Genomic DNA, 25,144 nt, shown 5'->3' with positions numbered 1-25,144 from the left:
GGGGCAAGACCCCCCCCTTTAGCCCCCCCAAATTACCCCACAGCCCCCCCAGATTGCCCCACTACGCCCCCCAGGGGCAAGACCCCCCCTTTAACCCCCCCAAAATTGCCCCATACCACCCCCAAATTGCCCCAAAGCCCCCCCAGGGGCAAGACCCCCCCATTAGCCCCCCAAAATTGCCCCATACCCCCCCAAATTACCCCACAGCCCCCCCAAATTGCCCCACAGCCCCCCCCCAGGGATACAAGGCCCCCCCAAAACAATAGGGGGGGGGCCCAGAAATGAGGCGCAGGCTGGCGAGGGAGGGGGTTTATTCCCCCCCCCAGCACCGAGGGGGGGGGGTCCTGGGGTTTTGGGGGGACCCCAGGGGATTTGGGGGGGGTCCTGGGGGTTTGGGGGGGCCCCGGGGGGGTTTGGGGGGGGCCCCTATGAAGCGGAATCGGAAGCCTCGGAGCTGTCTTTGACGTCGGTGCTCTCGGTGGTCTCGCTCACCTCGCTGAGGTCTTTGCTGTCGGCCCCCCCGTCTTCGGGAGGGGGGGGGGGAGCGGTTGGAGGTTGGGGGGGGGGCCCCCCCACTTCCACAAACCCCCTCCCCGCTCCGGGGGGGCTCGGCGGGCGCCGGGGGGCGGCCACGCTCCTTCTGCTCCACTTGTTTCCGCAGCTGCGAAGGCAAAACGTCTTAAAAACGGGGTTCTAGGGGTCCGGGGAGGGGGCAAAAAAAGATTTGGGGGGGCCCCGGGGGGGGTGCAGCCCCCCCCCAGAATAGGGTTTGGGGGTGGGGGGGTCCCCAACCTCGTCCGCCATTTGGGTGAGGTCCCGCTTCATGGCGTAGGCGTCCTCCCCGTCGGCGTAGTATTTGGGCTCCACCTCGCTGATCCTGGGGGGGGGGGCGAGGGGGGGTTATTTTGGGGGGGGGGGGGCACCCACACTTCGGGGGGGGGGGGGGCGTTTTGAGGAGGGGGTAGCACGGAGGGGGGTGTTTTTGGGGTGCCCCCCCCCCCAGCCTACCCCCCATTTTGTCTCTCACTGCGGCCATAAACTCTCCCAACGCCCCCCTAACAGCCTCCAGCCCCCCCAAATCCCCCCTCAGCCCCCCCAAAATCCCCCCACATAATCCCCACAGCCCCCCAAAACCCCCACAGCCCCCCAAAACCCCCCCCCGAGCCCCCCCAAAACTCACTGGAAGTTGAGAGTGTTGGAATAGAGATGCAAAGCCGCCCGGTTGCTGCCGGTGGGGGGGGAAAAAAAAAAGGGGGGGGGGGTGTGTTATTTTTGGGGGGTCGCCAGGGGGTTTCCGATTGGTTTGTGATTTTGGGGGGGTCCCTAAGAGTTTTTTTGGGGGGGTCCTCACCTCTTGCGGACGTGGAGGGAGACGTATTTGGCGTTGAAGTTCTCGATCATGGCGCGGGAGGCCTGGTCCATCAGCTTCTGCGCCAGCCCCAGGCGGCGGTGGGAGCGCTTCACCGCCTTTTTTTTTTTTTGGGGGGGGGTAAAGGTGAGGTGGGGTACCCCAAAACCCACCCGGGGCACCCCCAAAATTCCCCCGACAGCCACAAATCACCCTAAAGACCCCCAAGGAGCGCCCCAAATGCTCAGAGCCCACCTAGAGCACCCCCAAACCTCTCCAGGAGCACCCGAAAACGCCTCAAGTGACCCCAAAAAGCACCCCCCAAATTCTCAGAGCCACCTCAAGAGCCCCCCCAAACCTTCAAGGGACACCAAACCCCCCCAAAGAGCCCCCCCAAATGCTCACAGCCACTCCAAGAGCCCCCCAAACTCTTCAAAGAGCCCCCCAAACTCTTCAAAGAGCCCCCCAAAACCCCCTCAAAGAGCACCCCCAAATGCTCAGACCCATTCAAAGAGACCCCAAACCCCTCAAAGTGTCCCCCAAAAGTCCTCAGGTGCCCCCAAACCCCTCAAAGAGCCCCCAAAGACCCTCAAGGAGCCCCCCAAAACCTCTGACCCCCTCCAAGAACCCCCCAAAGACCCTCAAGGAGCACCCCAAAACCCCTTAAGTGACCCCAAACCCCCTCAGAAGAGACCCCCAAATGCTCAGAGCCACCCCAAGAGCCCCCCCAAACCCTCAAGGAGCCCCCAAAGCCCCCCCAAGGGACCCCAAACCCCCTCAAAGAGCCCCCCCAAATGCTCACAGCCACTCCAAGAGCCCCCCAAACTCTTCAAAAAGCTCCCAGAGACTCAAAGAGCACCCCAAAACCTCTCAAATGACCCCAAAACCCCCTCAAAGAGCACCCCCAAATGCTCGGACCCATTCAAAGAGCCCCCAAAAAGCCCCCCAAAACCTCTCAGGTGCCCCCTAAACCCTCTGCCCCACTCCAAGAGCCCCCCCAAAGTGCCCTGATCACCCCCCCAAACACCCCACTGCCTACCAGGGATGTGATGTGACCGTGAGGGACATCATCGGGGTCCTCCTCCCTGCAGGACAACGGAGCTGAGAGGTGACGAGGGGGGCCGACACCCCCAAATCCTGTCAGCACCCCCACCAAACCCCCCCAAAATGAAAGGGAAAGTGGGGGGAAAGGGCCCCCCTAAACCACACTCACATTTTGGCCAGGACATAACCCACGATCTTCCCGTTTTCGTCTTCAGCGATGTAGGAGAGCTGCAGGGGGAGAAAAGGAGGGGGTTTGGGGGGACCCCAGGTGTCCTGGGGGGGGGTCCCAGGTGTCTGGGAGCGGGGAGGGGGACGCACCTGGGGCCAGGAGAGGCCGTGATAAAAGTAATATTTCATCTGGTAGTTCTCGGGCAGGCAGAGCAGGTTGCAGTGTTGCATGTTCATCAGGTCCTCGGGCTGCGGTGGGGCGCGTCAGGGCGGCGGCAGCCCGAAACGGCGCCGGGGGAGGGCCGGGACCGACACCCCGGGGTGGGGGGGGACACCCCGAAATGGGCTTCGGCGTTCGCCCGACACCTGCGGGGTCCTCGGGGATGCGGGATCCCCGCCAAGGCCCCTCACAGGGCTCTGGATCCCCCTCAAAGCCCACCTCCGGGGCCCGGGATCCCCCTCAAAGCCCCCCCAAGGCCCGGGATCCCCCTCAGAGCCCCCCCAGGGCTCCGGATCACCCTCAGAGCCCCCACCGGGGCCTCGTATCCCCCTCAGAGCCCCCCCCAAGGCCCGGGATCCCCCTCAGAGCCCCCCCAGGGCTCCGGATCCCCCTCAGAGCCCCCACCGGGGCCTCGTATCCCCCTCAGAGCCCCCCCCAAGGCCCGGGATCCCCCTCAGAGTCCCCGCTGGGGCCCCGTATCCCCCTCAGAGCCCCTGTATCCCCCTCAGAGCTACCCCCGGGGCCCCATATCCCCCTCAGACGCCGCCCTGGGACACCGGTTTCCCGCCTCCCCGAGGCCCGGCTGACTCCCTGCCGGCACCCCCGTCCCCTTCCCGGCTCCCCGGCTCCCTCCTCGGGACCCCCGTTCGCCCTCTCCGGGGTCGCCCACCCGCGCATTCCGGATGTTCATGGTTGCGGCCGCCCCGCCGGCTCCGCCGCCGTCTCTCTCCCCTCTGGCACCGCTTCCGGCGGAAGGAGCCACCCCGCCCAATCAGCACTAAGCCCGCCCCTGCTCATCCCGCCTCGGGATGCATTGACAGGCGCCTTAGCCAATCAGTGAGTGCAGTGAGGGACGAGGTAACTCGCCCCGCGCTACCCCTTGCCTGAGCCAATCAGAGGCGAGTTCCGCGCGAGCGACGCGTACCCCAGCCAACCCACGGCTCGCCCGCCGCCAACCAATCACAGCTGCGCTCCGGGAGGGGCGGGCTTTACCTTCTCCCACCCCCACGTTCCCCACCCAATCACGCCTAGCGGCGCGGCGGATTGACAGCGGCGTGAGCCAATGGGGAGGGAGAGGAGGGTAAAGCATGGCTGAAGGCAGTTTATTTGGGGGGGGACGGACAGTGGGGAGGGTCCCCACGCCTCGGGTGGGGTCCCCAGGGTGGGGGTGGCACAGGGGGGTGCCCCTGGTCCACGTCTTGGGGGCTCGGGGTCCCCAAATCCCGGGGGGGGGGGGGGGGGTCCCCAAAATCCTGAGGGTATCCTGAAATCTTGGGGGTACCCCCAAATCCTGAGGGTATCCCCAAATCCTGAGGGTATCCCCAAAATCCTGGGGGAACCCCCAAATCCTGAGGGCACCCCCACGCGTGGGGGGGTTGTCCCCCACTCATGGCGGGGGGAGGGGGGGGGGGGGGGCGTCTCCCCAATCCGCGCGTCCCCATGGGGCTGCGGGGACCATTCCCCCCCCCCCCCCCCCCCAAAACAACACCCCCCAAATTTGGGGTACGGGGACACCCCCCCCCCCCCCCAAAAAATTTACGGCTGCATGCGGAGGGCCCCGTCCAACCTCACCACCTCCCCGTTGATCACGGGGTTCTCGGCCACCGCTTGGACGAGGTGGGCGTATTCGGCGGGATGCCCCAAACGGGACGGAAAAGGCACTTGTTGTCCCAAAAAATTCCGGACTCGTTCAGGCAAACCGGCCAACAACGGGGTGGAGAACAACCCTAAAGACACACAACCCCCGCCCCGCACAGACGAAAAGTGAATCGGGGTACTCCGCCCCTACAGCCTCACCCTACCGCGACACCCGCGTCCTTACCCGGGGCGATGGTGACCACCCGGATCCCCAGCGGCGCCAGGTCGCGGGCGATGGGGAGCGTCATCCCCACGATGCCGCCCTTGGAAGCGGAGTAGGCCGCTTGACCCACCTACGGAAGACAACCGTGAGCGTTTCGGGGTTCCCCCCCCCCCGTCACCCCCTCACGTGGTTGTCCCTCTCACCTGTCCCTCGAAGGCGGCCACGCTGGCGGTGTTGACCACCAAACCGCGGTGGCCGTCGGGGTCGGGTTTGTTCTGGCTCATCAGGCGGACGCTGAGGCGGATGACGTTGAAGGTCCCCACCAGGTTCACCTGGAGGAACACCCCCGTTGACACCCCTACGGACACCCCGCGACCACCCTCCACCCCCTGAGGTCACCCCCTTGGGTGGGGGTAGCCCATGAGCACCCTGAACCCCAGGAACACGACCAACGCCAAGGTCACCCCGTTGGCCGGGGACACCCCACCCCCACAACCACCCCACTGGACGCGAACACCCCACACCCACAACCGCCCCATTGGACACGAACACCCCACAACCACCCCGTTGGCCGGGGACACCCCACACCCACAACCGCCCCGTTGGCCGGGGACACCCCACACCCACAACCACCCACTGGACACGAACACCCCACAACCGCCCCGATGGCCGGGGACACCCCACACCCACAACCGCCCCGTTGGCCGGGGACACCCCATAACCACAACCACCCCACTGGACGCGAACACCCCACAACCGCCCCGATGGCCGGGGACACCCCATAACCACAACCGCCCCGTTGGCCGGGGACACCCCATAACCACAACCACCCCACTGGACACAAACACCCCACACCCACAACCACCCCGCTGGACGCGGACACCCCACAAGCACCCCGTTGGCCGGGGACACCCCACACCCACAACCGCCCCATTGGACACGAACACCCCACAACCACCCCGTTGGCCGGGGACACCCCACACCCACAACCGCCCCGTTGGCCGGGGACACCCCACACCCACAACCACCCCACTGGACACGAACACCCCACAACCGCCCTGTTGGCCGGGGACACCCCACAACCACAACCACCCCACTGGACATGAACACCCCACACCCACACCCACCCCGTTGCACGTGAACACCCCACCACCCCCCCGTTGCCTGGGGACACCCCACACCTACAACCACGCTATTGGCCAAGGACGCCTCACACCCACAACCTCCCCATTGCCTGGGGACACCCCATAATCACAGCCACCCCATTGGACACGAACCCCCAACAAGCACCCCATTGGCCAGGGACGCCTCACGCCCACAACCACCCCCTTGGCCAGGTACACCCCATGAATACAGCCACCCCGTTAGCTGGGGACACCCCACACCCACAACCACCCTGTTGGCAAGGGGCACCCCACAACTGCTCCGTTAGCCAAGTACACCCCATAACCACAACCACCCCACTGACCTGGGACACCCCACAACCACCCTGTTGTCTGTGGACACCCCACAACCACCCTGCTGACCTGGGACACCCCACAACCACCTCACTGACCGTGGACACCCCACAACCACCCCATTAGCCAGGTACACCCCATAACCACAACCACCCCACTGACCTGGGACACCCCACAACCACCCCGTTGTCCAGGTACACCCCACAACCACCCCCACCCCCTTGACCGTGGACACCCCACAACCACCCCGTTGACCTGGAACACCCCACAACCACCTCACTGACCGTGGACACCCCACAACCACCCCATTAGCCAGGTACACCCCACAACCACCTCACTGACCTGGGACACCCCACAACCACCCCATTAGCCAGGTACACCCCACAACCACAACCACCTCACTGACTGTGGACACCCCACAACCACCCTGCTGAGCTGGAACACCCCACAACCACCTCACTGACCGTGGACACCGCACCCCCACCCCATTAGCCAGATACACCCCACAACCACCTCACTGACCGTGGACACCCCACAAGCACCCCCACCCCGTTGACCTGGAACACCCCACAACCACCTCACTGACCGTGGACACCCCACAACCACCCCGCTGACCTGGAACACCCCACAACCACCCCATTAGCCAGGTACACCCCACAACCACCTCACTGACCGTGGACACCCCACAACCACCCTGCTGACCTGGAACACCCCACAACCGCCCCATTAGCCAGGTACACCCCACAACCACCTCACTGACCGTGGACACCCCACCCCCACCCCGTTGACCTTGCACACCCCACCCCGTTGACCTCGAACACCCCACGACCACCCCCACCCCGTTGACCCGGGACACCCCCGCCCCCACCCCCTTGACCGCGACCGCCCCGCCAACCGCCGCACTCACGTTGACGACCCTCTGGAAGTCCTCCAGCTCGTGCACCTTGTCCTTCTTGCTGTTGTAGGTCTTGACGGCGATACCCACGCCGGCGCAGTTCACCACCAGGTCCAAGCGCCCAAATTCCTTCTGGGTCAAGGTCAAGGCGGCCCCCACCTCCTCTGCCGACGTCACCTAGGGGACCCCCACATCGAGGTAGACGTCACCGGCGGCGGGGAAACCGGCGGTAGTCACCCCGTAGATCTAAACCACCCCCGCCCCACCACCACCCATGGGTGCTCACGTCGGCGGGGGCGAAGGCGCAACGTTCTCCCAGCTCCTTGGCTACTTGGAGGCCCGGCGAGGTGGGCAAGTCGAGGAGGACCACCCGAGCCCCCTGCTCCACCAGTCGTTCCACCGTGGCTCGTCCCAGTCCCGAGGCACCACCGGTCACCAGTGCCACCAGTCCCTGGGGATAGAAGAGGGGGTCAGTGGTGAGGAGGGGGACTGGTGTGTGTCGTCCCCCCCCCCCCCCCCTCTTTCCTGGTAGCCCACGAGGGTCTCTTGGTGGCCCACGGGGGTTTCTCGGTACCTTCACGCTGCGGATGGCCGCCATCGTGCTGCCGCCACCCGGCCAATGGGAGAGGGAGGCGGCAGCGGGGGGGGCGGGGAGAGGGGCGGAGCTGGGGGAGGGGACAGGCACGGGAAGGGGAGGCACGGGGGGGAGGATCGGGACCCCTAAGGGGACAGGATCAGGACCCCCGGGGGGGCAGGATGAGACCCCCAAGGGGGAAAGGATCAGGACCCCCAAGGGGACAGAATCAGGACCCCCAGAGGGACAGGGCCAGGAGCTCCATGGGGACAGGATCAGGACCCCCCCAAGGTGACAGGATCAGGACCCCCAAGGGGACAGAATCAGGACCCCCCGGGGGGACAGGATTGGGACCCCCAGGGGGACAGGGCCAGCAGCTCCAGGGGTACAGGATCGGGACCCCCAGGGGGATGGGATCAGGACCCCCAGGGGGACAGGATCGGGACCCCCCGAGGGGACAGGATTGGGACCCCCTGAGGGGACAGGATCAGGACCCCCAGGACAACAGGTCCAGGAGCTCCATGGGGACAGGATCGGGACCCCCAAGGGGACAAGATTGAGACCCCCCAGGGGGACAGGATCAGGACCCCCAAGGGGACAGGATGAGACCCCCAAGGGGACAGGATCAGGACCCCAATGGGAACAAGATTGAGACCCCCGAGGGGACAGAATCGGGACCCCCAGGGGGACAGGAATGGGACCCCAAGGGGACAGGATGGGGACCCCCAGGACAACAGGTCCAGGAGCTCCATGAGGACAGGATCAGGACCCCCAAGGGGACAGGATCAGGACCCCAATGGGAACAAGATTGAGACCCCCGAGGGGACAGGATCGGTGCACCCCGGGGGACAGAATCGGGGCCCCGTGGGGGGGCCCCACTGCACCCCCCCCATCTCCCATCCTCCCTCCCAACCCGGCGACGGGCCAAGGGTATAACGTTACCACCGACCTTCCCGGGGGGGGGGAACCTGCCCCAAAATGGAGGAGAAATCACCCAAAATCCCAGGTAAAAAGAAAAAAAAAAGGGGGGGGGGGGGAATCAGCACGGGGGGGGACACACACAGAGTGTGGCCGTGGGGACGTTGACCCGGGGCAGAGGGCAGAGGCATGGCGGCGGCATCGGGGCAGCTGACGCAGACCCCCCTGCAAAAAGTGTGGGTCCCCCTTCGCTCCCGTGGCTTACGACGGGGGTGTAAGTGTGGGGGGGTATTTTTTTGGGGGGGGGGGATCCGCCCTGAGGGGGGCAAATCCCCCCCCAACGCACCCTATGGGTGCGTTGGGGGGGGATTTGCCACCCCCAGGGCAGGCTGATTTGCCCCAAATTGGGGTTTAGGGGTGCAAGAGCCAATTGGGGGGGGCTAAACACTGATGTAGCCCCCCCAAAACATGCCCCCCCCCCCCCAGCTTCAGTCCCCCAGTTTACCAACTGCCCCACCATGGTGATCCTGGTGGGATTGCCGGCCCGCGGCAAGACCTACATCTCCCGTAAGCTGACTCGTTATCTCAATTGGATCGGCATCCCGACGCGGGGTGAGTATTTTTGGGGTGTTGAGGGGGGGTTAATGGGGGGGGGGGGGGGGAAGGTTTGGGGGTACCCCCTAACCCCCCTCGTAGTGTTTAACGTGGGGCAGTACCGCCGCGAAGCCGTGCGGAGCTACAAGAGCTACGAGTTTTTCCGCCACGATAACGAAGAGGCCATGCAAATCCGCAGGTTAGAGGCGGGGGGGGGGGCCAGCATTTTTGGGGTACGCTTTTTGGGGGGGCACAGACGCTAGCCCCCCCCCCCCCCCCCCAAATTCCCTCCCCAGGCAATGCGCTCTGGCCGCCCTTAAAGATGTCCGCACCTATCTGAGCTCTGAGGAGGGGCAGGTGGCGGTAGGAGACACCCCCCCCCTTGCACAAACTCCCCCCCCCCAGAGGCAAAATACCCCCCCCTTTTTTTGGGGGGGGTCCCAACTGCCCCCCCAAACCCTCAGGTGTTCGACGCCACCAACACGACGCGGGAACGCCGGGCCCTGATCCTGCAGTTTGCGAAGGAGAACGCCTACAAGGTACCGGCGGTGTAATTTTGGGGTGGGAGGGGTGGGGTTTATGGCATGGGGGGGGCACAAAATATTCGGGGGGGTGCTTATAGAATTGGGGGGGGGGGTCTACAGTGCATTGGGGGGATGGCAACACTGTTTTGGGGGTGTTCACAACGTGGAGGGGGTGGTGGCACTGCCTGGGGGGTGTTCACAGCACATTGGGGGGGGGTGGCAGCACTGTTTTGGGGGTGCTCACAGCTTTGGGGGGGGGGCAGTGGAACTGTTTTGGGGGTGCTCACAGTTTTGGGAGGGCGGTGGCACTGTTTTGGGGGTGCTCACAGCACATTGGGGGGGACGGCAGCACTGTTTTGGGGGTGTTCACAGCATGGAGGGGATGTGGCACTGCCTTGGGGGTGTTCACAGCACATTGGGGGGGGACAGCGGCACTGCTTTGGGGGTGCTCACAGCTTTGGGGGGGTGGTGGCACTGCCTTGGGGGTGTTCACAGCACATTGGGGGGATGGCAGCACTGTTTTGGGGGTGCTCACAGCTTTGGGGGGACAGCAGCACTGTTTTGGGGGTGCTCACAGCACATTGGGGGGGCAGTGGCACTGTTTTGGGGGTGCTCACAGCTTTGGGGGGATGGCAACACTGTTTTGGGGGTGCTCACAGGTTTGGGGGGGTGGTGGCACTGTTCTGGGGGTGCTCACAGCTTTGGGGGGTGGTGGCACTGTTCTGGGGGTGCTCACAGCTTTGGGGGGACAGCAGCACTGTTTTGGGGGGGCGGCGGCACTGTTTTGGGGGTGCTCACAGGTTTGGGGGGCGGCGGCACTGCTTTGGGGGTGCTCACAGCACACGTGGGCACAATGACACTGCTCGGGGGGGTGTTCACAGCACGGGGGGGCAGCGGCACTGCTTTGGGGGTGCTCACAGCATGGGGGGGGGGGCCCGAGTGACCCTTTCCCCCCCCCCCAGGTTCTTTTTGTCGAGTCCATTTGCGACGACCCCGCCATCATCGAGGAGAACATCAAGGTGAGAAGCTGGGCTGGGGGGGACGATGAGGACCCCGGGGGGGCAAGGAGGACCTCGGGGGGGGGGGGGGGGACAACGAGGACGCCGGGTGCGTGAACCCCCAAAAACGGGCCCCCCCCCCCCCAGCAAGTGAAGCTGAGCAGCCCCGACTACAAGGGCTGCGCCCAGGAGGAGGTGGTGGCCGATTTCCTCAAGCGCATCGAGTGCTACAAAGCCACCTACGAGCCCCTGGACGAGGAGCTGGACAGGTGACCCCGCACCCCGTGCGTCCCCCTCCTTCGATTCAAGGTTTGGGGAACCCCCCCAGACTGATGTGGGGTGTCCCCCCCCCGCGGCAAGCGGGCTGTCCTACATCAAGATCTTCGACGTGGGGCTGCGGTACCTGGCGAACCGGGTGCAGGGCCACGTCCAGAGCCGCATCGTTTACTACTTGATGAACATCCACGTCACCCCTCGCGCCATCTACCTCAGCCGTCACGGCGAGAGCCAGCTCAACCTGCGGGGACGCATCGGCGGCGATTCGGGGCTGTCCCCTCGGGGGCGGGAGGTGGGGGGGGCGTAGTGGCGGCGGGGACGCGGTGGCGGCGGGGGGGACGCGGCCACGGAGGGGCTGGGGAAAGGAGCAGGGCTCTAGGACCATGGGTTGCTGTGGGAGGGGCGGGGCTAGGGGCAGGGGGCGGGGCTAAAGGGGAGGCCACGCCTACCAGAGTCACCCCAGGGAGGGGCTAGAGGCAGGGGGTGGGGCTAAGGAGGCCACGCCTGCCCAGGCCACCCCATGCAGGGGTGGGGCTAGGGGGTGCAGCTAAGGGGGAGGCCACACCCACCAGCCACCCCTAATGTGGGTGGGGCTAAAGGAAAGGGAGGGAGGGGGTGTGGCTAAAGAAATAGGCCACACCCCCAGGTCCACCCAGGCCTGGGGTGGGGCCAGGAAGGGGCGGGGCTAAGGGATCAGGCCACACCCCCAGCCACAGGGAGTGGCCAGAGGGAGCCACACCCCCATGGGGTGAGGACAAAAAGGGGTGGAGTCAGGGGAGCAGGCCACACCCAGAAGAGGTGGGGCATGGAGAGCCACACCCACAATGGGGTGTGGCTGCCAGGAGACCACACCCACAGTGGGTGTGGTTAAGGGAGAAAGCCACACCCACCAGGGCAGGGCCAAGGGAGGCAGAGCAGCCCCAGGTGGGGTGGGGGGGTAAAGGGGTGTGGTAAGGGGGTGTGGCCGGGGTGCCCCGCCCTGTGGGCGTGTCTACCAGCAGCCCCACCCCCTCCCAGTACGCCCAGGCCCTGGCCCAGTTCCTCCGCGGCCAGAGCATCCGGGAGCTGAAGGTCTGGACCAGCCACATGAAACGCACCATCGAGACGGCCGAGGCCCTGGGGGTGCCCTACGAGCAGTGGAAAGCCCTCAACGAGATCGACGCCGTAAGCCACGCCCTCTTTTTTGGGGGGGGGGGGGGGCGCGACACCCCTAAAAATCCTCCCAAACCACCCCAAAAATCCCGCAGGGCGTCTGCGAGGAGATGACCTACGAGGAAATCCAGGAGCGCTACCCGCAAGAATTCGCCCTACGGGACCAGGATAAATATCGCTACCGCTACCCGAAAGGCGAGGTAACCGCGCCGCCGATGACGTCATAAGGGGGGGGGGGGATGGGGACGCAGGGTTTTTTCGGGGGACCCCCGCCTCACCCCGATGTCCCCTCCAGTCCTACGAGGACCTGGTGCAGCGGCTGGAGCCCGTCATCATGGAGCTGGAACGGCAGGAGAACGTGTTGGTCATCTGCCACCAAGCCGTCATGCGTTGCCTGTTGGCTTATTTCCTAGATAAGAGCGCGGGTGAGGTTTTGGGGACAATTAAGGACATTTTGGGGACAACGAGGGACATTTTGGGGACACCCCCAAACTCATCGTCCCCCCCTAAAATCTCTTCTTTCCCTCTCAAAGATGAGCTCCCCTACCTCAAGTGTCCCCTGCATACCGTCCTCAAGCTGACCCCCGTGGCCTACGGTGAGTGGGGCGTCCCCCCCCCTCAAAAAAGGGATTGTCCCCCCCCAAAAAGGGAGGTGTGTACCCCCAAAATGGGGGCAATCCCCCCCAAAAAAGGGGGGACGGGAGCCGTAGCCGGGTTCCGTCTCCCTTCCCCGAGGAACCAGGCTGCGAGGTGGAATCCATTTTCCTCAACGTGGAAGCGGTCAACACCCACCGCGAGCGACCCCAGGTAAGGGGGGGGGCCCCCCAAAACACCCCAAAAACACCCCAAAAAGGGGTGTAGCGCTCACTACCACCCCCCTCCCCCAAAGATTGGGGAGGAAGGCATTAGATTTTGGGGGAGAACCCCCCCAAAACCCCATATCTTCGCCCCGCAGAACGTCGACATCAGCCGCCCGCCGGCCGAAGCCTTGGTCACCGTCCCCCAGCATTATTGAGGGGTGTGTCCCCCCCCCCTCGCCACGGGGGCCCCCCCAAATTAAACCTTGCTTTAACGAAGCCTGGAGGTTGCAGGGCTGCACCCCCCCAAAAAAAAAAAAAACAGCACCTTTATTTTTGGGGGAAAAGGGGTGTCAAGAGGTGGCTTCGGCTTCTTTGCACTGGCTCGTCCAGAACGTGGGGTCCTTCCCTTGGATCTGGGGGGGGTCCCAAAAAAAGAGAGGGGGTCAAATCGAGCCCCAGGGCCCCCCCAAAACCCAGGGCCGCCCCCCCCAAACTGCCTCACCTTGGCCACGAAGCGCAGCACGTCCTTCTTCGAGGTCTCGTTGGTCGCTCGCAGCCCCCACTGGTATTTAAATTCGGGAGGGTCCGTCATGGGGATGGGGGTGATCTCCAGGTACCTGCAAAAAGGGGGGGGGGTTATGTATGGTGAACCCCCCCCAGCGCATTTTTGGGGGACCCCAGGGGGTTGTCCGGCGCTCCCCGACCCCGCGACGGACCCCTCGAGTCACCGGGTGACGAGGGCTGCGGGTGTTTTGGGTTTTTTTTTTTCTCTGCGGTGCGGTATAAACAGCCCGGCCGAGGCTGGCGCCGGGGCTGCTCTGTGCACACCGGGCTGGGGGGATCCCAAAAGAGGGGGGACCCCACCCCAAAACCCCCCCACCCCAAAATTCCCACCCCCCCAACCCAAAATTCCCCCCTCCAAACTCACTTCTGCCGCACAAACTCCTCCGTCACCAGTTTCTTGACGTCCCCAAAGACCTCGTGTCGCTCCCTGAGGGCGGCGGGGTTAACGAGGGGCCGCAGGGTTAACGAACCCCGTCCCCCCCGTTACGTGCGTCCCCGCCCCGATATCCTACCCTGGTTGAAGCCGGAGGCGGCGGAGGAATTCCCACACGGCGCCTGGAAAAGGGGGTGTCGGTTTGGGGGGCGGGCACAAAGGGGAAGAGGGGTACAGAGCGGGGATTTTGGGGGGGGGCTCACCGTCTTTGGCTGAGTTTCCCTTCATGAAGATGAAGCTGAGGATGACGAGGAGGAGCCCCAGCTTGGCCGTCTGGTTGTCCCTGCGGCAGATGCCCACGTGAGCAAGGAGAAGGGGGGGGGAAATCCCAACCCCCCCTCCCAAAATCACCCAGGGGTCCCCCAGCACCGGCTCCCCCCCCTCACCGGCGGCGCAGGTTCTCCCCCTCGGCGCGGGGCAGGTTGCTGGTGAGGATGTAGATGTGGTGTTTGGCGTCGATCTCCAACAGCTGCAGCCCAAATACCTGCCAGAGCCAAAGGGTTAAGCTAGCAGGGGGTCTCTCCCCCCCCCCAAATCCCCTTCCCCCCCCCCCCATCCCCCCCGTGACCCCCCAACCTGCTGCAGAGTCCTGCCTGCCCGCTCAAGAATCTCTGAGTAGACATCTTTGTATTCCCGGATAACTTTTTTCAGGATATCTACGGGGAAAAAGGGAGGGAATCGCTAAGGGAAGCCCGGATACCTGAGCTCCCCCAAAAGCAGTTAAAGTTTTAGGGGTCCTAAAGATTTGGGAGGGGGCTCCCCTCAACTCACCCGCCCTCTTGATGGGGATTTTCTTCTGGTCTTTCACAAGGAGGAACTGAACCAGCTCGCTCACCTGTGGGGGAAAGAAGGGGAAAGGCCGAGAGCTGGGTGCTAATAGAGGAGCTGAGATCAATCCATGAGAGGGAGGAGAGGGGATCGCCTCGACCCACCTTCTGATTCACTTGGTCCCGCGAGTGCCTCTCCAGGTTCCTCTGCACCTGGCTGTGCGTTGGCATCTGGCTCAGGTTGAAATCCTCATCCCCATCGTCCGCCTGTGGGGGGGGAAAAAAAACCCAAAACAAAACAGGGAGATGATGCTGCGGAGGGGGAACCCCACACCCAGAGGGGAAAGGGAGAGAAAAGGGGGAGGTGGGGAGAGAAAGGAGATAAAAGGGGCAGGCGGGGGGGGGCAGCCCATTACCTGAGAGGCACCCGAGACTCTGCTGCGCTTCCTCTGGGACATTTCTCACAGCAGTTCTGAGGGAAAAAGAAGCGCCAGGCGGGCTGAAACCGCGACCGGGCCGTCCCCATCGCCGTCCCCCGCATCCTCTCCCCGCTTCCCCCCTTCAAGCAGGCCGCAACCCCGCCACAGAGCCCGTTAAAACCACCCGGCCCCGCCGCCGTTACCGGTTTCCCCTCAGGCCGCGCCTGCGCGTCCTCTCCCTCCCCACACTTTGCGCATGCGCCCGCTAAGCCCCGCCCACACCACACAGCCCCGCCCACACACGCACCCCCCCCTCCGCCTCCTATTGGCCCCAGCGCAGCCCTCGTCCCCACCCACCGCCCCCTTTTGCGCGCCGCGATTGGGCGAGCCAGACGCCCTCGCCCCGCCCCTTCGCACGTGCGGGGCCGGTGGCCGCGCGAGGCTCGTCTCGCGCTCCCCCCCCCCCTCCCCGGCGGCAAAAAAAAAAAAAAAAAAGGCGGGAAAAGCGCTGCGCGCGCCCCCCCCCCCCCCCCCCCCGCTTTTCCTCTCAGGGCGACAAAATGGCGGCCAAGGGCCGCGCCGCCTCGCTTCTACCGTTAAAAACACGCTAAAAACACCCCCAAACAACCCAAAATGGCCGATTTTACCCTTCCCCTCGCCTCGATAAAGGTATTGAAAGCACCTGTGTTGCCCCCGCCCCTCCAGAGCCCTTCCCTCAGGTGGAGGAAAAGGCAACAAAATGGCGGCCAAAGCTGAGGGGAGCTCGCTGCCCACGGCCACCCCCTTTAGCCTGGCCCAGGGATATGGGGGGGGACCCTGTACCCCACAACCGTAGGGAGGTCTCCATCACCCATCTGTGCAGCTGAGGGTACCGTGAGAGGTAAGGCGGACAACTTGGGGGGGGAGAGAGTGGGTGACATTGTTCTTTTTGGGGGTGTACAAGGGGTTTTGGGGAGCCGCGGGACCTCGGGGTGTGGTGGTGAGGGTCCAGGGTGGCTTTTGGGGTGTTATGCAGGGTTGGGGGGGGCTCATTTGGTGTTAAGGTGGGACATAGGCTGCCCTATAGGGAAAGGGGAAGGCTAGGAGGTGGAAATGGGGTGCCCTAAATAATGGGGGGTGCCCTAAATAATGGCGGCTGCACCCCCCTCTGACTGTCCCCCCCCCAATTGAGCCCCCCCTTGATCCCAATTTTGGGGTTTACTAAGCCACCTCCATGGAGATTTGGGGACCCCCATCCTTCCCCCCCAAACATCCACAATCCTGGTCAAGAGACCCCCAGGACCCCCCCAAAAATCGCACCTCCAGGACGCACCCCCGTTCCGCCCATGCTTTTATTTCAAAAAGCACTATTTATTTATTTTTTTTTTAAAAAACATTTTTCACTTTAAAAGAATAATAAACCTCTGCTGCAAACGCCTCGCCCTCAGAGCTGCATGGCCGCCTCCAGCGTCTCCGAAAGCTTCGTGGCGATTTTTTCTGCGGGGAAGGGGACAGTCCCAGTTTGGGGGGGATCAGGGAGGATTTGGGGGGGATCAGGGAGGTTTTGGGAGTGGGGAAAAGGGGGTGTCTTTGCTCACCCGCTCTTTTTTGCAGCTTTTTCCTCCGTTTGCCGGCAGCCCGCAGCCCTTGGCCTTGTAGCAGGGGGTCGAGGGCGGCCACCTCCTCCAAACGGGGGGCACGGGGTGCGGACACCTCCTCGCCGCCGCCTCCCATCTTCACCCGCGGCTTCAGCTCCACCGTCACCGCGCCGAGCTGGGGGGGGATCAAAGATAAACCCCTCACCCCCCCCCCCAAAAAAAACACCTCTCGGCAAAACCCCAATTCTTTCCTCACCTCCAGGTCGCCGTCGTCATCCTCCATGGCTGTTTCTTCCTCCTCGCTGGATTTCTCCTCCTCTTCCTCCGCCTCGGGGACACACGGGGACAGCCCGATGCCCGTCACCGTCGCTGGTACAGCTGCGGGGGGACCAGGTGAGTTTTGGGGGTGGGGGTGGGGTGTCACCCCAGGGTGTAAAGGTAGAGGATCCCCCACTTCTCACCCGCCAGCGCCTCGGCGTCGCCTCTCTCCAGCGCCTCCAGGTCGAACGCCGGCCCCAGCGCCGTCAGGATCTGGGCCTCCAGCTGCACCCCCTGTGTTTCGGGGGGGCGGGTGTAGTAGGAGATCTTCCCGCTGTGGGGTGAAAAGGGGGTCAGGGTGTGGGGAGACCCCCCAGCCCCCCAGAAAGGGGGTCAGGGTAGGGGAAGACCCCCCTAAACCCCCCCAAAAAGGGGGTCAGGGTGTAGGAAGACACCCAAAAAGGGGGTTAGGGAGTGGGGAGACCCCCCTAAGCCCCCCAAAAAGGGGGTCAGGGAGTGGGGAGACCATCCCAGCCTCTAAAAAAGGGGGTCAGGGAGTGGGGAGACCCCTCCAGCCCCAGAAAAAAGGGGTCAGGGTGTAGGGAGACCCCCCCCAAGCCCCCCAAAAAGGGGCTCAAGGAATGGGGAGACCCCCCTAAACACCCCAAAAAGGGGTGAGGATGTGAGGAGACCCTCCCAGCCTCTAAAATGGGGATCAGGGTGTGGGGAGACCCCCCCCTAAGCTCCCCAAAAAGGGGGTCAGGGTGTAGGAAGACACCCAAAAAGGGGGTTAGGGAGTGGGGAGACCCCCCTAAGCCCCCCAAAAAGGGGGTCAGGGAGTGGGGAGACCATCCCAGCCTCTAAAAAAGGGGGTCAGGGAGTGGGGAGACCCCTCCAGCCCCAGAAAAAAGGGGTCAGGGTGTGGGGAGACCCCCCCCAAGCCCCCCAAAAAGGGGGTCAAGGAATGGGGAGACCCCCCTAAACACCCCAAAAAGGGGTGAGGATGTGAGGAGACCCTCCCAGCCTCTAAAATGGGGATCAGGGTGTGGGGAGACCCCCCCCTAAGCTCCCCAAAAAGGGGGTCAGGGTGTAGGGAGACCCTCAAAAAGGGGGTCAGGGAGCGGGGAGACCCTCCCAGCCTCTAAAAAGGGGGTCAGGGAGTGGGGAGACCCCCCCCTAAGTCCCCCAAAAAGGGGCTCAGGGTGTATGGAGACCCCCCAAAAGGGGGTCAGGGATTGGGGAGACCCCCCCCAGCCCCTCAAAAAGGGTCAGGGTTTGGGGAGACCCCCCCAAAAGCATCTCCCCCACCTGGTCCAGTCGCGCAGCAGGGCCACGGCGGCGGCGTGGGGGTCCGGCAGCCCCCCGGGACGGAGCCGGCCCTGTCGCCGGGCCAAGTGGGACAGGAATTGCCGGGGGTCGGCGCAGGGGGGGACCCCGTAAAGCTCGCTCAGCTGTTGGGGGATACACACGGGGTCACGGGGTGCGCGCACGGGGTCTTGTCACCCCTCCCGGGCTGTTGTCACCCCGCAGCCCCCCACCCCTGCCTTTGCCTCCCTGCTTTGGGGCCAAAATGGGGTGGAAATGCCAAAGGGGCCCCCCCCCCCAAACCCTCCCCGTTGCCATGGCGATGGGGGTCCCCACATACCCGTGGTTCCCATAGCAACGGGGCTGAGCCCCCACCCCCCCCCCCCCGGGGGCTCCCCAACACCCCAGTTGCCATGGCGACAGGCCCGAGCCCCCCCAGACACCCCGAGTCGCCATGGCGACAGGCCTGAGCCCCCAAGGGGGGTCCCCAACACCCCAGTTGCCATGGTGACAGGCCTGAGCCCCCCCCCAGACACCCCAAGTCGCCATGGTGACAGGCCTGAGCCCCCAAGGGGGGTCCCCAACACCCCTGGTCACCATGGTGACAGGCCTGAGCCCCCAAGGGGGGTCCCCAACACCCTTAGTTGCCATGGTGACAGGCCTGAGCCCCCCCCCAGACACCCCTAGTCACCATGGCGACAGGCCTGAGCCCCCAGGGGGGGTCCCCAACACCCCAGTTGCCATGGTGACAGGCCTGAGGCCCCCCCCCCCCCCCCCGACACCCCTAGTCACCATGGCGACAGGCCTGAGCCCCCGGGGGGGGGTCCCCAACACCCCAGTTGCCATGGTGACAGGCCTGAGACCCCCCCCCAGACACCCCTAGTCACCATGGTGACAGGCCTGAACCCCCGGGGGGGGTCCCCAACACCCTTAGTCGCCACGGCGACAGGCTTGAGCCCCCGGGGGGGGTCCCCAACACCCCAAGTCGCCATGGCAACAGGCCTGAACCCCCGGGGGGGGTCCCCACCCACCTGTTCGGGGGGGCAGCGGCGCAGGATGGCGGCGGCGGGGGTGAGGGGGTCCCGCAGGCGCTGGGGGGCCAGGGCTCCCCTCAGGGGGGCGGCGGCGGGGGGGACCCCCGTCTCCATGACAACACCGGGACAGTCCAACAGCTGGATGTGACGGTCCAGCTGCACCGCCTGTAGGCACCTAAACGGGAGGGGGGTCAAGGGGCGGGGCTTCAGGAGCCCCTCCCTTCCCACCTGGGGGGGTGGGGCCAGTGCAGGCTCCTCCCCCTTGGGGGCGGGGCTCACCTGGTGACTCCCGGTGTTGCCCCCACCCCGCAGGCCCGGCTTCGTTTCAGGCTGTTGATGAGGCTGCTCTTGCCCACATTGGGGTACCCTGGGGGGGGGGTAACAATCAGCGGGGGGTCCCCAAAACCCATATCCCCCCCCCAAAACCCCCGCTCACCCACAACACCCACGGTGATGGTCGTTTTCACCTCCCCGGAACGGCTGTAGTTAGCCAAGACGCGGAGTAAACAGTCGGCACCCACGCAAGCACCCCCGCTCAGGACCTCCTCCGGGGCCGTCGCCGCCGACAGCCGGCTCTGCTTCTGCGGGAGGGGGGTCAGCGGGGTGAGGGGGGGTCCCCGCCGACCCCGTAGCCCCCCCAAAATCACCCCCCACCCCCTTATTTTTTGCTCCCCGCCCCCCCTCCGTCACCAGGTTGCGGCTCTGCTGCTGCGTGCACGCCTTGAAAGCCACGGTGGGGAACTCGCCTCGCAGGTACTTCAACCACGCCGCCACCACGTCCCGCGGCACCAAATCTGGGGCGAAAAAGAGACAAAAAAGGGGTGTCTCCCCACCCCCTACAGGAAACGGGGACCCCCCCAAATCCCCTCCCGAACCCCCGTACCGATCTTATTGAGGACAAGCACCAGGCGCTGGCGGTGCCCGGCCCGCCGGACGGCGGCCTCCAGCTGCGGGCTGCGGCAACCCTGGGGGTCGCGGGCGTCCAGCACCTCCAGAACCACGTCGGACGCCGCCAACACCTACCCAAAAAAGGGGGTTCGGGGTGGGGGGACACCCCCAAACCCCCCCCCCACCCCCCCCTCGAAGCGCTCACCTTGCGCAGCTCCCGCCCGTACTGCCGCAGCGAAACCTCTTCTCCCGCGTCGGGCCGGCCGGCCGTCGCCTCCTACGCCACACCCCGCGTTACCGCTTCTCCGGGGACACCCCAACCACCAACCGCGCCCCCGAAAAAGGGGTACGCGCACCCCCACCCCACCCCCAACACCCCACCTTGCGCTCGAACTCCCGCTGCCGCCGCAGGGCCTCGTGCCGAAACCCGGCCAAACTCCGCCGCCGCTCAACCTCCGTCTCCCGCGCCTCCTCCCGCCGCTGCCGGGCCTCCGCCGCCTTCGGGGAACGCAATGAAGGGAGGGGGGGGGGGTCAAAACCTTAGGGGGGGGCACCCCCAAATTTTTTCCCTTTCATTTATTGGGTGTTTTTTTTTTTAAATCCTTTTTTTTTACCCTTTTCTGCTTTTTCTCGTTCCGCTGCTGGACGTGCGCGGCGAAGCGGCCCAGCTGCGGCACCCCCAGCTCCTTCGTGCGTTTGCCCTGCGGGGTGGGGCCACAATCAGGGTTTTTTTTTGGGGGGGGGTTGGTACCCCCAAACCCAGCCGGTAGCCCCCCCCCTCCCCTGGGGGGGGGGTTGGAGGACCGGGGACCCCCCCCCCCAAACCCCCCCGGGTCGGGGCTCACCTGCACCCGCTTCCTCCGGGCAGCCTCCACTTGGCGCCCTGCGGAGAGGGGGCAGAGTGAAAGGGGGGGGGTCCCCAAACCCCCCGGGACCCCCAAAATCCCCCCCCCCGACCCCCAAACCCCCTCCGGGACCCCCAAAACCCCCCCCAGGCCTCACGGGAGCGGGTCATGGCTGCTCCCCTAGCCGAGCGGCTCACGCCGCTGGAGTTCCCTTCCGCCTCGCTGCGACGTCACTTCCTGTCCCGGCCACGCCTCTTCCGGCCGGGCGCCGCCGCCACACTCAAGATGGCCGCCGCCGTAAATAGCGGCAAAGGTGGGCGGTTGCCACACCTAAGATGGCCGCCGCCGCAGGCCGGGCACCCACCCAAGATGGCGGCCGCATTACGGGGGGGAAGAGACCAGTGCCACACTCAAGATGGCGGACGCGCCACGGCGCTGCCACACTCAAAATGGCGGACGCATCACAACGAAAGACCCCCCCCCCCGTGCCACACTCAAAATGGCGGACGCGCCACGCCACCGCCACACTCAAAATGGCGGGCGCATTACGAGGGAGGGCACTTAACGCCACACTCAAGATGGCCGCCGCGCCGTGCCGCCGCCACACCCAACATGGCGGCCACCACCACCTCCCCCCCCCCCCCCCCAAAAACGACTGGGACGGCCCTTACCAAGAGTGCACTTTTTTTATTCCTTTTTTTTTTTTTTAACTTTTTCCTCTCAATTTTGGGGTGGGGGAGGGGGCCAAACCGCCTCTTATATATAATTTCGGGGGGGGGAGGGGCCCAATCCCTGCCCCCCACCCTACAACAGAGCAAAAAAAAAAAAAAATCAACCCAAACCGGGACCAAAAAAAAAAAAATAAAATACCCCCTCTCCCCCCCAAAAACAACAACAACAACAAAAAAAAGCCAACGAAACCGAAAAATATATATATATATTTATAGAGCTCCTTCGCCGTCTGGGCCGCGCCCGCCCCGCGGCGGCTGGGGGGGGGGGTGGGGGGTGGGGGGTTCGGGGGGCCCCCCCCCCGGCTACGCCAGGCCGAAGCCCTCGGAGCACTCCTGGATGGCCAGCAGCAGCATGTGCCGCAGCTTCTCGTAGCTCTCGTAGGCCGGCAGGTCCAGCTGGTTGAAGCTGGGGGGGGGGGGGACACGACGTCGGGCGGGGGGGGGGGGTGGCACCGGGGCGGTGTCACCCCCCCCTGGCTGTCACCCCCCCCCCCCCCAGGTCCCCCCGCGGTTCTGGGTCTCACCTGTGGGGCACCGGGCCCCCCAGTGCCACCTCGTGTCCCCTGTCCCCACCCATGTCCCCCAGTGCCACCTCGCCTGCGTCCCCGTGTCCCCTGTCCCCATCTCCAGGTCCCCGTGTCCCCATCCCACCCCCAGTGTCCTGTTCTTCTGTCCCTGTCCCCACCCCATGTCCCCAGTGCCACCTCGCCTGCGTCCCCGTGTCCCCTGTCCCCATCTCCACGTCCCCGTGTCCCCATCCCACCCCAGTGTCCTGTTCTTCTGTCCCTGTCCCCATCCCATGTCCCCCAGTGCCACCCCACCGCTGTGTCCTCCTGTCCCCGTGTCCCCTGTCCCTATCCCATGTCCCCCAGTGCCACCTCCCCTCTGTGTCCTCACGTCCCCATGTCCCCTGTCCCCATCCCCATGTCCCTTGTCCCCATCCCACCCCAGGGACCTGCCCTTCTGTCCCTGTCCCCGTCCCATGTCCCCCAGTGCCACCCCACCTGTGTCCTCCCATCCCCGTGTCCCCTGTCCCCATCCTATGTCCCCCAGTGCCACCTCACCTCTGTGTCCTCCCGTCCCTGTGTCCCCTGTGTCCCCTGTCGCCATCCCCATGTCCCCCGTCCCCATCCCATGTCTCCCAGTGCCACCTCACCTGTGTGTCCCATGTCCCCGTGTCCCCTCTCACCCTCGTGTCCCCATCCCATGTCCCCCAGTGCCACCTCACCTCCGTGTCCTCCCATCCCCGTGTCCCCTGTCCCCACCCCATGTCTCCCAGTGCCACCTCACCTGTGTGTCCCATGTCCCCGTGTCCCCCCTCTCACCCTCGTGTCCCCATCCCATGTCCCCCAGTGCCACCTCACCTCCGTGTCCTCCCGTCCCCGTGTCCCCTGTCCCCACCCCATGTCCCCCAGTGCCACCTCACCTGTGTGTCCCATGTCCCCGTGTCCCCCTCTCACCCTCGTGGTCCCCATCCCATGTCCCCCAGTGCCACCTCACCTCCGTGTCCTCCCATCCCCGTGTCCCCTGTCCCCACCCCATGTCTCCCAGTGCCACCTCACCTGTGTGTCCCATGTCCCCGTGTCCCCCTCTCACCCTCGTGTCCCCATCCCATGTCCCCCAGTGCCACCTCACCTCCGTGTCCTCCTGTCCCCGTGTCCCCTGTGTCCCCTGTCCCCACCCCATGTCCCCCAGTGCCACCTCACCTCCGTGTCCTCCCGTCCCCGTGTCCCCTGTCCCCACCCCATGTCCCCCAGTGCCACCCGCGTCCCCGCGTCCCCCATCCCGTCCCCGCCGCGCCCCCGTACCAGGTGTGGGCGGAGGGCAGGCGGTCGGTGGAGCGGTCGTCGCGGTGGATCTGGAATTTCTGGATGCCGTTCATCCTTCCAGGGCGGCGAAACCCTGCAGCGGCACCTTGGACGTCCCCGTCACGAACTGCAGGAACTTGGCCCTGTCCGCCTGATCGAAGGACCTCAACGCTCGCCAGAACCACTGGATCTGGGGTAGGACGCAACCGTCAGCCCCTCAAAAAACCCCAAACGCGAGGTTTTTGCGGTTGGTTTTTGGGGGGGCGGCGGGGGGAAACCCCCACCTGGATGGAGTTGCCCTGGTATTTGTGGTATTCGGTGTTGGCCTTGAGGTCGTCGATGTCGATGGTGGGCAGCCCCGAGATGAGGAGCTCCAGCTCTTGCTCCGTGAAAATGGAGATGAGGCGTTTGGGGATAATCTCGTAGAAACCCTCCAAAAAGGCGGCTAGCTGTTTGCGGATGGCGCCTGCGGGATTTTTGGGGGGGGGGGGGGGGGATCAGGGGGTGTTGGGGACCCCCGCCCCCGCGTACCCCCCAAACCCGCCGGCCGCTCACCGGTCATGCGCATCTGGCAGACGAGGTGGACGTACTCCTTCTTGTTCTCCTCCGTCACCAGCACGTTGGCCCCGTTGGGCTTCAGGTCCCGCACCTCGCACACCCCAAACTCCTGCACCTGGAGGGGACACGCACGCACACGGGGTGTCACCGGGGCGGGGGGGGACGGGACACCCCCAGGGTGGGCAGGGTGAGGGGACACCCCCAGAGCAGGGGGGACACCCCATGGGACATAGGGGATGCCCCTGGGACACCCCCAGGACAGAGGGGACACCCCCAGAGCAGGGGGGACACCCATGGGGCAGAAGGGACGCCCCTGGGACACAGGGGACACCCCCAAACCAGGAGGACACCCCCCGGACAGAGGTGACACCCCCAGGACAGAGGGGACAGCCCTGAGACTTGGGGACACCTCCAGGAAATGGGGACACCCCCAGAGCAGGGGGGACACCCCTGGGACACAGGGGACACCCCCAAACGAGGAGGACACCCCCAGGACAGAGGTGACACCCCTGGGACTTGGGGACACCTCCGGGACATGGGGGACACCCCTGGGACTTGGGGACACCTCCGGGACATGGGGGACACCCCCAGAGGAGGGGGACACCCCTGGAGCAGGCAGGGTGAGGGGACACCCCTGAAGGAGGGGGGACACCCCCAAACCAGGAGGACATCCCCAGGACAGGGGGGACACCCCGAGAGGAGAGGTGACACCCATGGGACACAGGGGACACCCCTGGCACTTGGGGACACCCCCTGGGACAGAGGGGACACCCCCAGAGCAGAAGGACCCTTCCCCAGGAGCAGCGCTGGGGCAAGCGTGGGGAGATTTGGGGTGCGAGGGGACCCCGATACCCTATTTTTAGGGTGTCCCCGTCCCCCTGGGGGTGTCCCCGGTCCCCTGGGGGTGTCCCCGTGGGGGTGACACGCACCTCGGTGCTGAAGGTGAGGTCGTAGCCCAGGGTGGAGACGTCGTTCTCCAACAGGTAGACCAGGCCCTGGTAGAAGTGGTAGTCCTCGCTCTCCATGTCCGTGTACCTGCGCCGTGGGGCGGGGGGGGGTCAGCACCACGTCTGGGGGTTCGCCACCCCAAAAAAAGGGGGTTCACGCCCCAAAAAGGGGGTTCAACCCCCCAAAAAAAGGGCTGGACCGCCCCACCCGGAGCGTACGAGACCCCGTTGCAAAGGGGTT

The 25,144-nt window shown here is 65.3% G+C and overlaps 6 protein-coding genes across 11 annotated transcripts; 1 reads left to right on the top strand and 5 right to left on the bottom strand.

The window, feature by feature from the left end:
- Nucleotides 1-362: 362 nt before the first annotated feature.
- Nucleotides 363-4,170, bottom strand: LOC309601356 (N-alpha-acetyltransferase 10-like). Its single transcript, XM_082334307.1, is given in 9 exon segments — nt 363-573; nt 575-661; nt 793-877; nt 1,181-1,225; nt 1,352-1,467; nt 2,388-2,433; nt 2,562-2,620; nt 2,711-2,809; nt 3,451-4,170. Coding segments are annotated over 9 exon segments (705 nt in total). The 5' UTR covers nt 3,472-4,170; the 3' UTR covers nt 363-426.
- A 145-nt stretch (nt 4,171-4,315) lies between these two features.
- Nucleotides 4,316-7,549, bottom strand: HSD17B10 (hydroxysteroid 17-beta dehydrogenase 10). The gene is made up of 6 exons (XM_082334354.1): nt 7,508-7,549; nt 7,220-7,384; nt 6,946-7,110; nt 4,785-4,913; nt 4,603-4,711; nt 4,316-4,507 (listed from the first exon to the last, which is right to left on the bottom strand). Exons 1-6 carry the CDS (start codon nt 7,529-7,531, stop codon nt 4,317-4,319), a joined length of 783 nt encoding a protein of 260 aa, XP_082190480.1. The 5' UTR covers nt 7,532-7,549; the 3' UTR covers nt 4,316.
- PFKFB1 (6-phosphofructo-2-kinase/fructose-2,6-biphosphatase 1) lies at nt 7,288-13,065 on the top strand. The gene is made up of 14 exons (XM_082334353.1): nt 7,288-7,409; nt 8,912-9,037; nt 9,122-9,218; nt 9,316-9,382; nt 9,484-9,558; nt 10,506-10,562; nt 10,689-10,810; nt 10,902-11,109; nt 11,835-11,981; nt 12,065-12,169; nt 12,265-12,394; nt 12,503-12,565; nt 12,712-12,776; nt 12,925-13,065. Exons 2-14 carry the CDS (start codon nt 8,944-8,946, stop codon nt 12,982-12,984), a joined length of 1,290 nt encoding a protein of 429 aa, XP_082190479.1. The 5' UTR covers nt 7,288-7,409; nt 8,912-8,943; the 3' UTR covers nt 12,985-13,065.
- LOC309601389 (non-structural maintenance of chromosomes element 3 homolog) lies at nt 7,360-15,196 on the bottom strand. Of its 5 annotated transcripts, none has more exons than XR_014230553.1 (13): nt 15,156-15,196; nt 14,950-15,005; nt 14,699-14,800; nt 14,538-14,601; nt 14,343-14,422; nt 14,153-14,250; nt 13,970-14,049; nt 13,846-13,888; nt 13,698-13,760; nt 13,272-13,386; nt 13,095-13,182; nt 12,248-12,378; nt 7,360-7,384 (listed from the first exon to the last, which is right to left on the bottom strand). XR_014230553.1 is itself a non-coding variant. In XM_082334355.1 (11 exons), exons 2-11 carry the CDS (start codon nt 14,989-14,991, stop codon nt 13,120-13,122), a joined length of 750 nt encoding a protein of 249 aa, XP_082190481.1. In that variant the 5' UTR covers nt 14,992-15,005; nt 15,156-15,196; the 3' UTR covers nt 13,094-13,119. The 5 variants fall into 5 exon arrangements, 1 of the variants encoding a protein (XP_082190481.1); XR_014230554.1 differs by lacking the exon at nt 7,360-7,384 and adding an exon at nt 10,951-11,058; XR_014230555.1 differs by lacking the exon at nt 7,360-7,384 and adding an exon at nt 10,951-11,058 and having other exon boundaries at nt 12,248-12,309.
- Nucleotides 15,197-16,271: 1,075 nt separating this feature from the next.
- Nucleotides 16,272-21,083, bottom strand: GNL3L (G protein nucleolar 3 like). 2 transcript variants are annotated; one of them, XM_082334352.1, is made up of 15 exons: nt 21,017-21,083; nt 20,860-20,897; nt 20,629-20,715; nt 20,396-20,512; nt 20,220-20,291; nt 20,010-20,145; nt 19,817-19,920; nt 19,563-19,707; nt 19,406-19,493; nt 19,124-19,301; nt 18,096-18,238; nt 16,991-17,121; nt 16,786-16,907; nt 16,530-16,704; nt 16,272-16,428 (listed from the first exon to the last, which is right to left on the bottom strand). In XM_082334352.1, the coding sequence occupies exons 1-15, from the start codon at nt 21,027-21,029 to the stop codon at nt 16,376-16,378; spliced, it is 1,602 nt and encodes a 533-aa protein (XP_082190478.1). In that variant the 5' UTR covers nt 21,030-21,083; the 3' UTR covers nt 16,272-16,375. The 2 variants fall into 2 exon arrangements, with proteins under 2 accessions (XP_082190478.1, XP_082190477.1); XM_082334351.1 differs by having other exon boundaries at nt 16,530-16,907.
- A 686-nt stretch (nt 21,084-21,769) lies between these two features.
- Nucleotides 21,770-24,986, bottom strand: LOC309601374 (E3 ubiquitin-protein ligase HUWE1-like). The gene is made up of 5 exons (XM_082334331.1): nt 24,886-24,986; nt 23,954-24,071; nt 23,683-23,864; nt 23,399-23,588; nt 21,770-21,996 (listed from the first exon to the last, which is right to left on the bottom strand). The coding sequence occupies exons 1-4, from the start codon at nt 24,979-24,981 to the stop codon at nt 23,469-23,471; spliced, it is 516 nt and encodes a 171-aa protein (XP_082190457.1). The 5' UTR covers nt 24,982-24,986; the 3' UTR covers nt 21,770-21,996; nt 23,399-23,468.
- Between the last annotated feature and the right edge of the window lie 158 nt (nt 24,987-25,144).

Source organism: Platalea leucorodia, assembly GCF_965183815.1.
Source record: "Platalea leucorodia genome assembly, chromosome: 33".
NCBI lineage: Eukaryota > Metazoa > Chordata > Aves > Pelecaniformes > Threskiornithidae > Platalea > Platalea leucorodia.
This window is presented reverse-complemented; position numbering and strand designations above follow the sequence as displayed.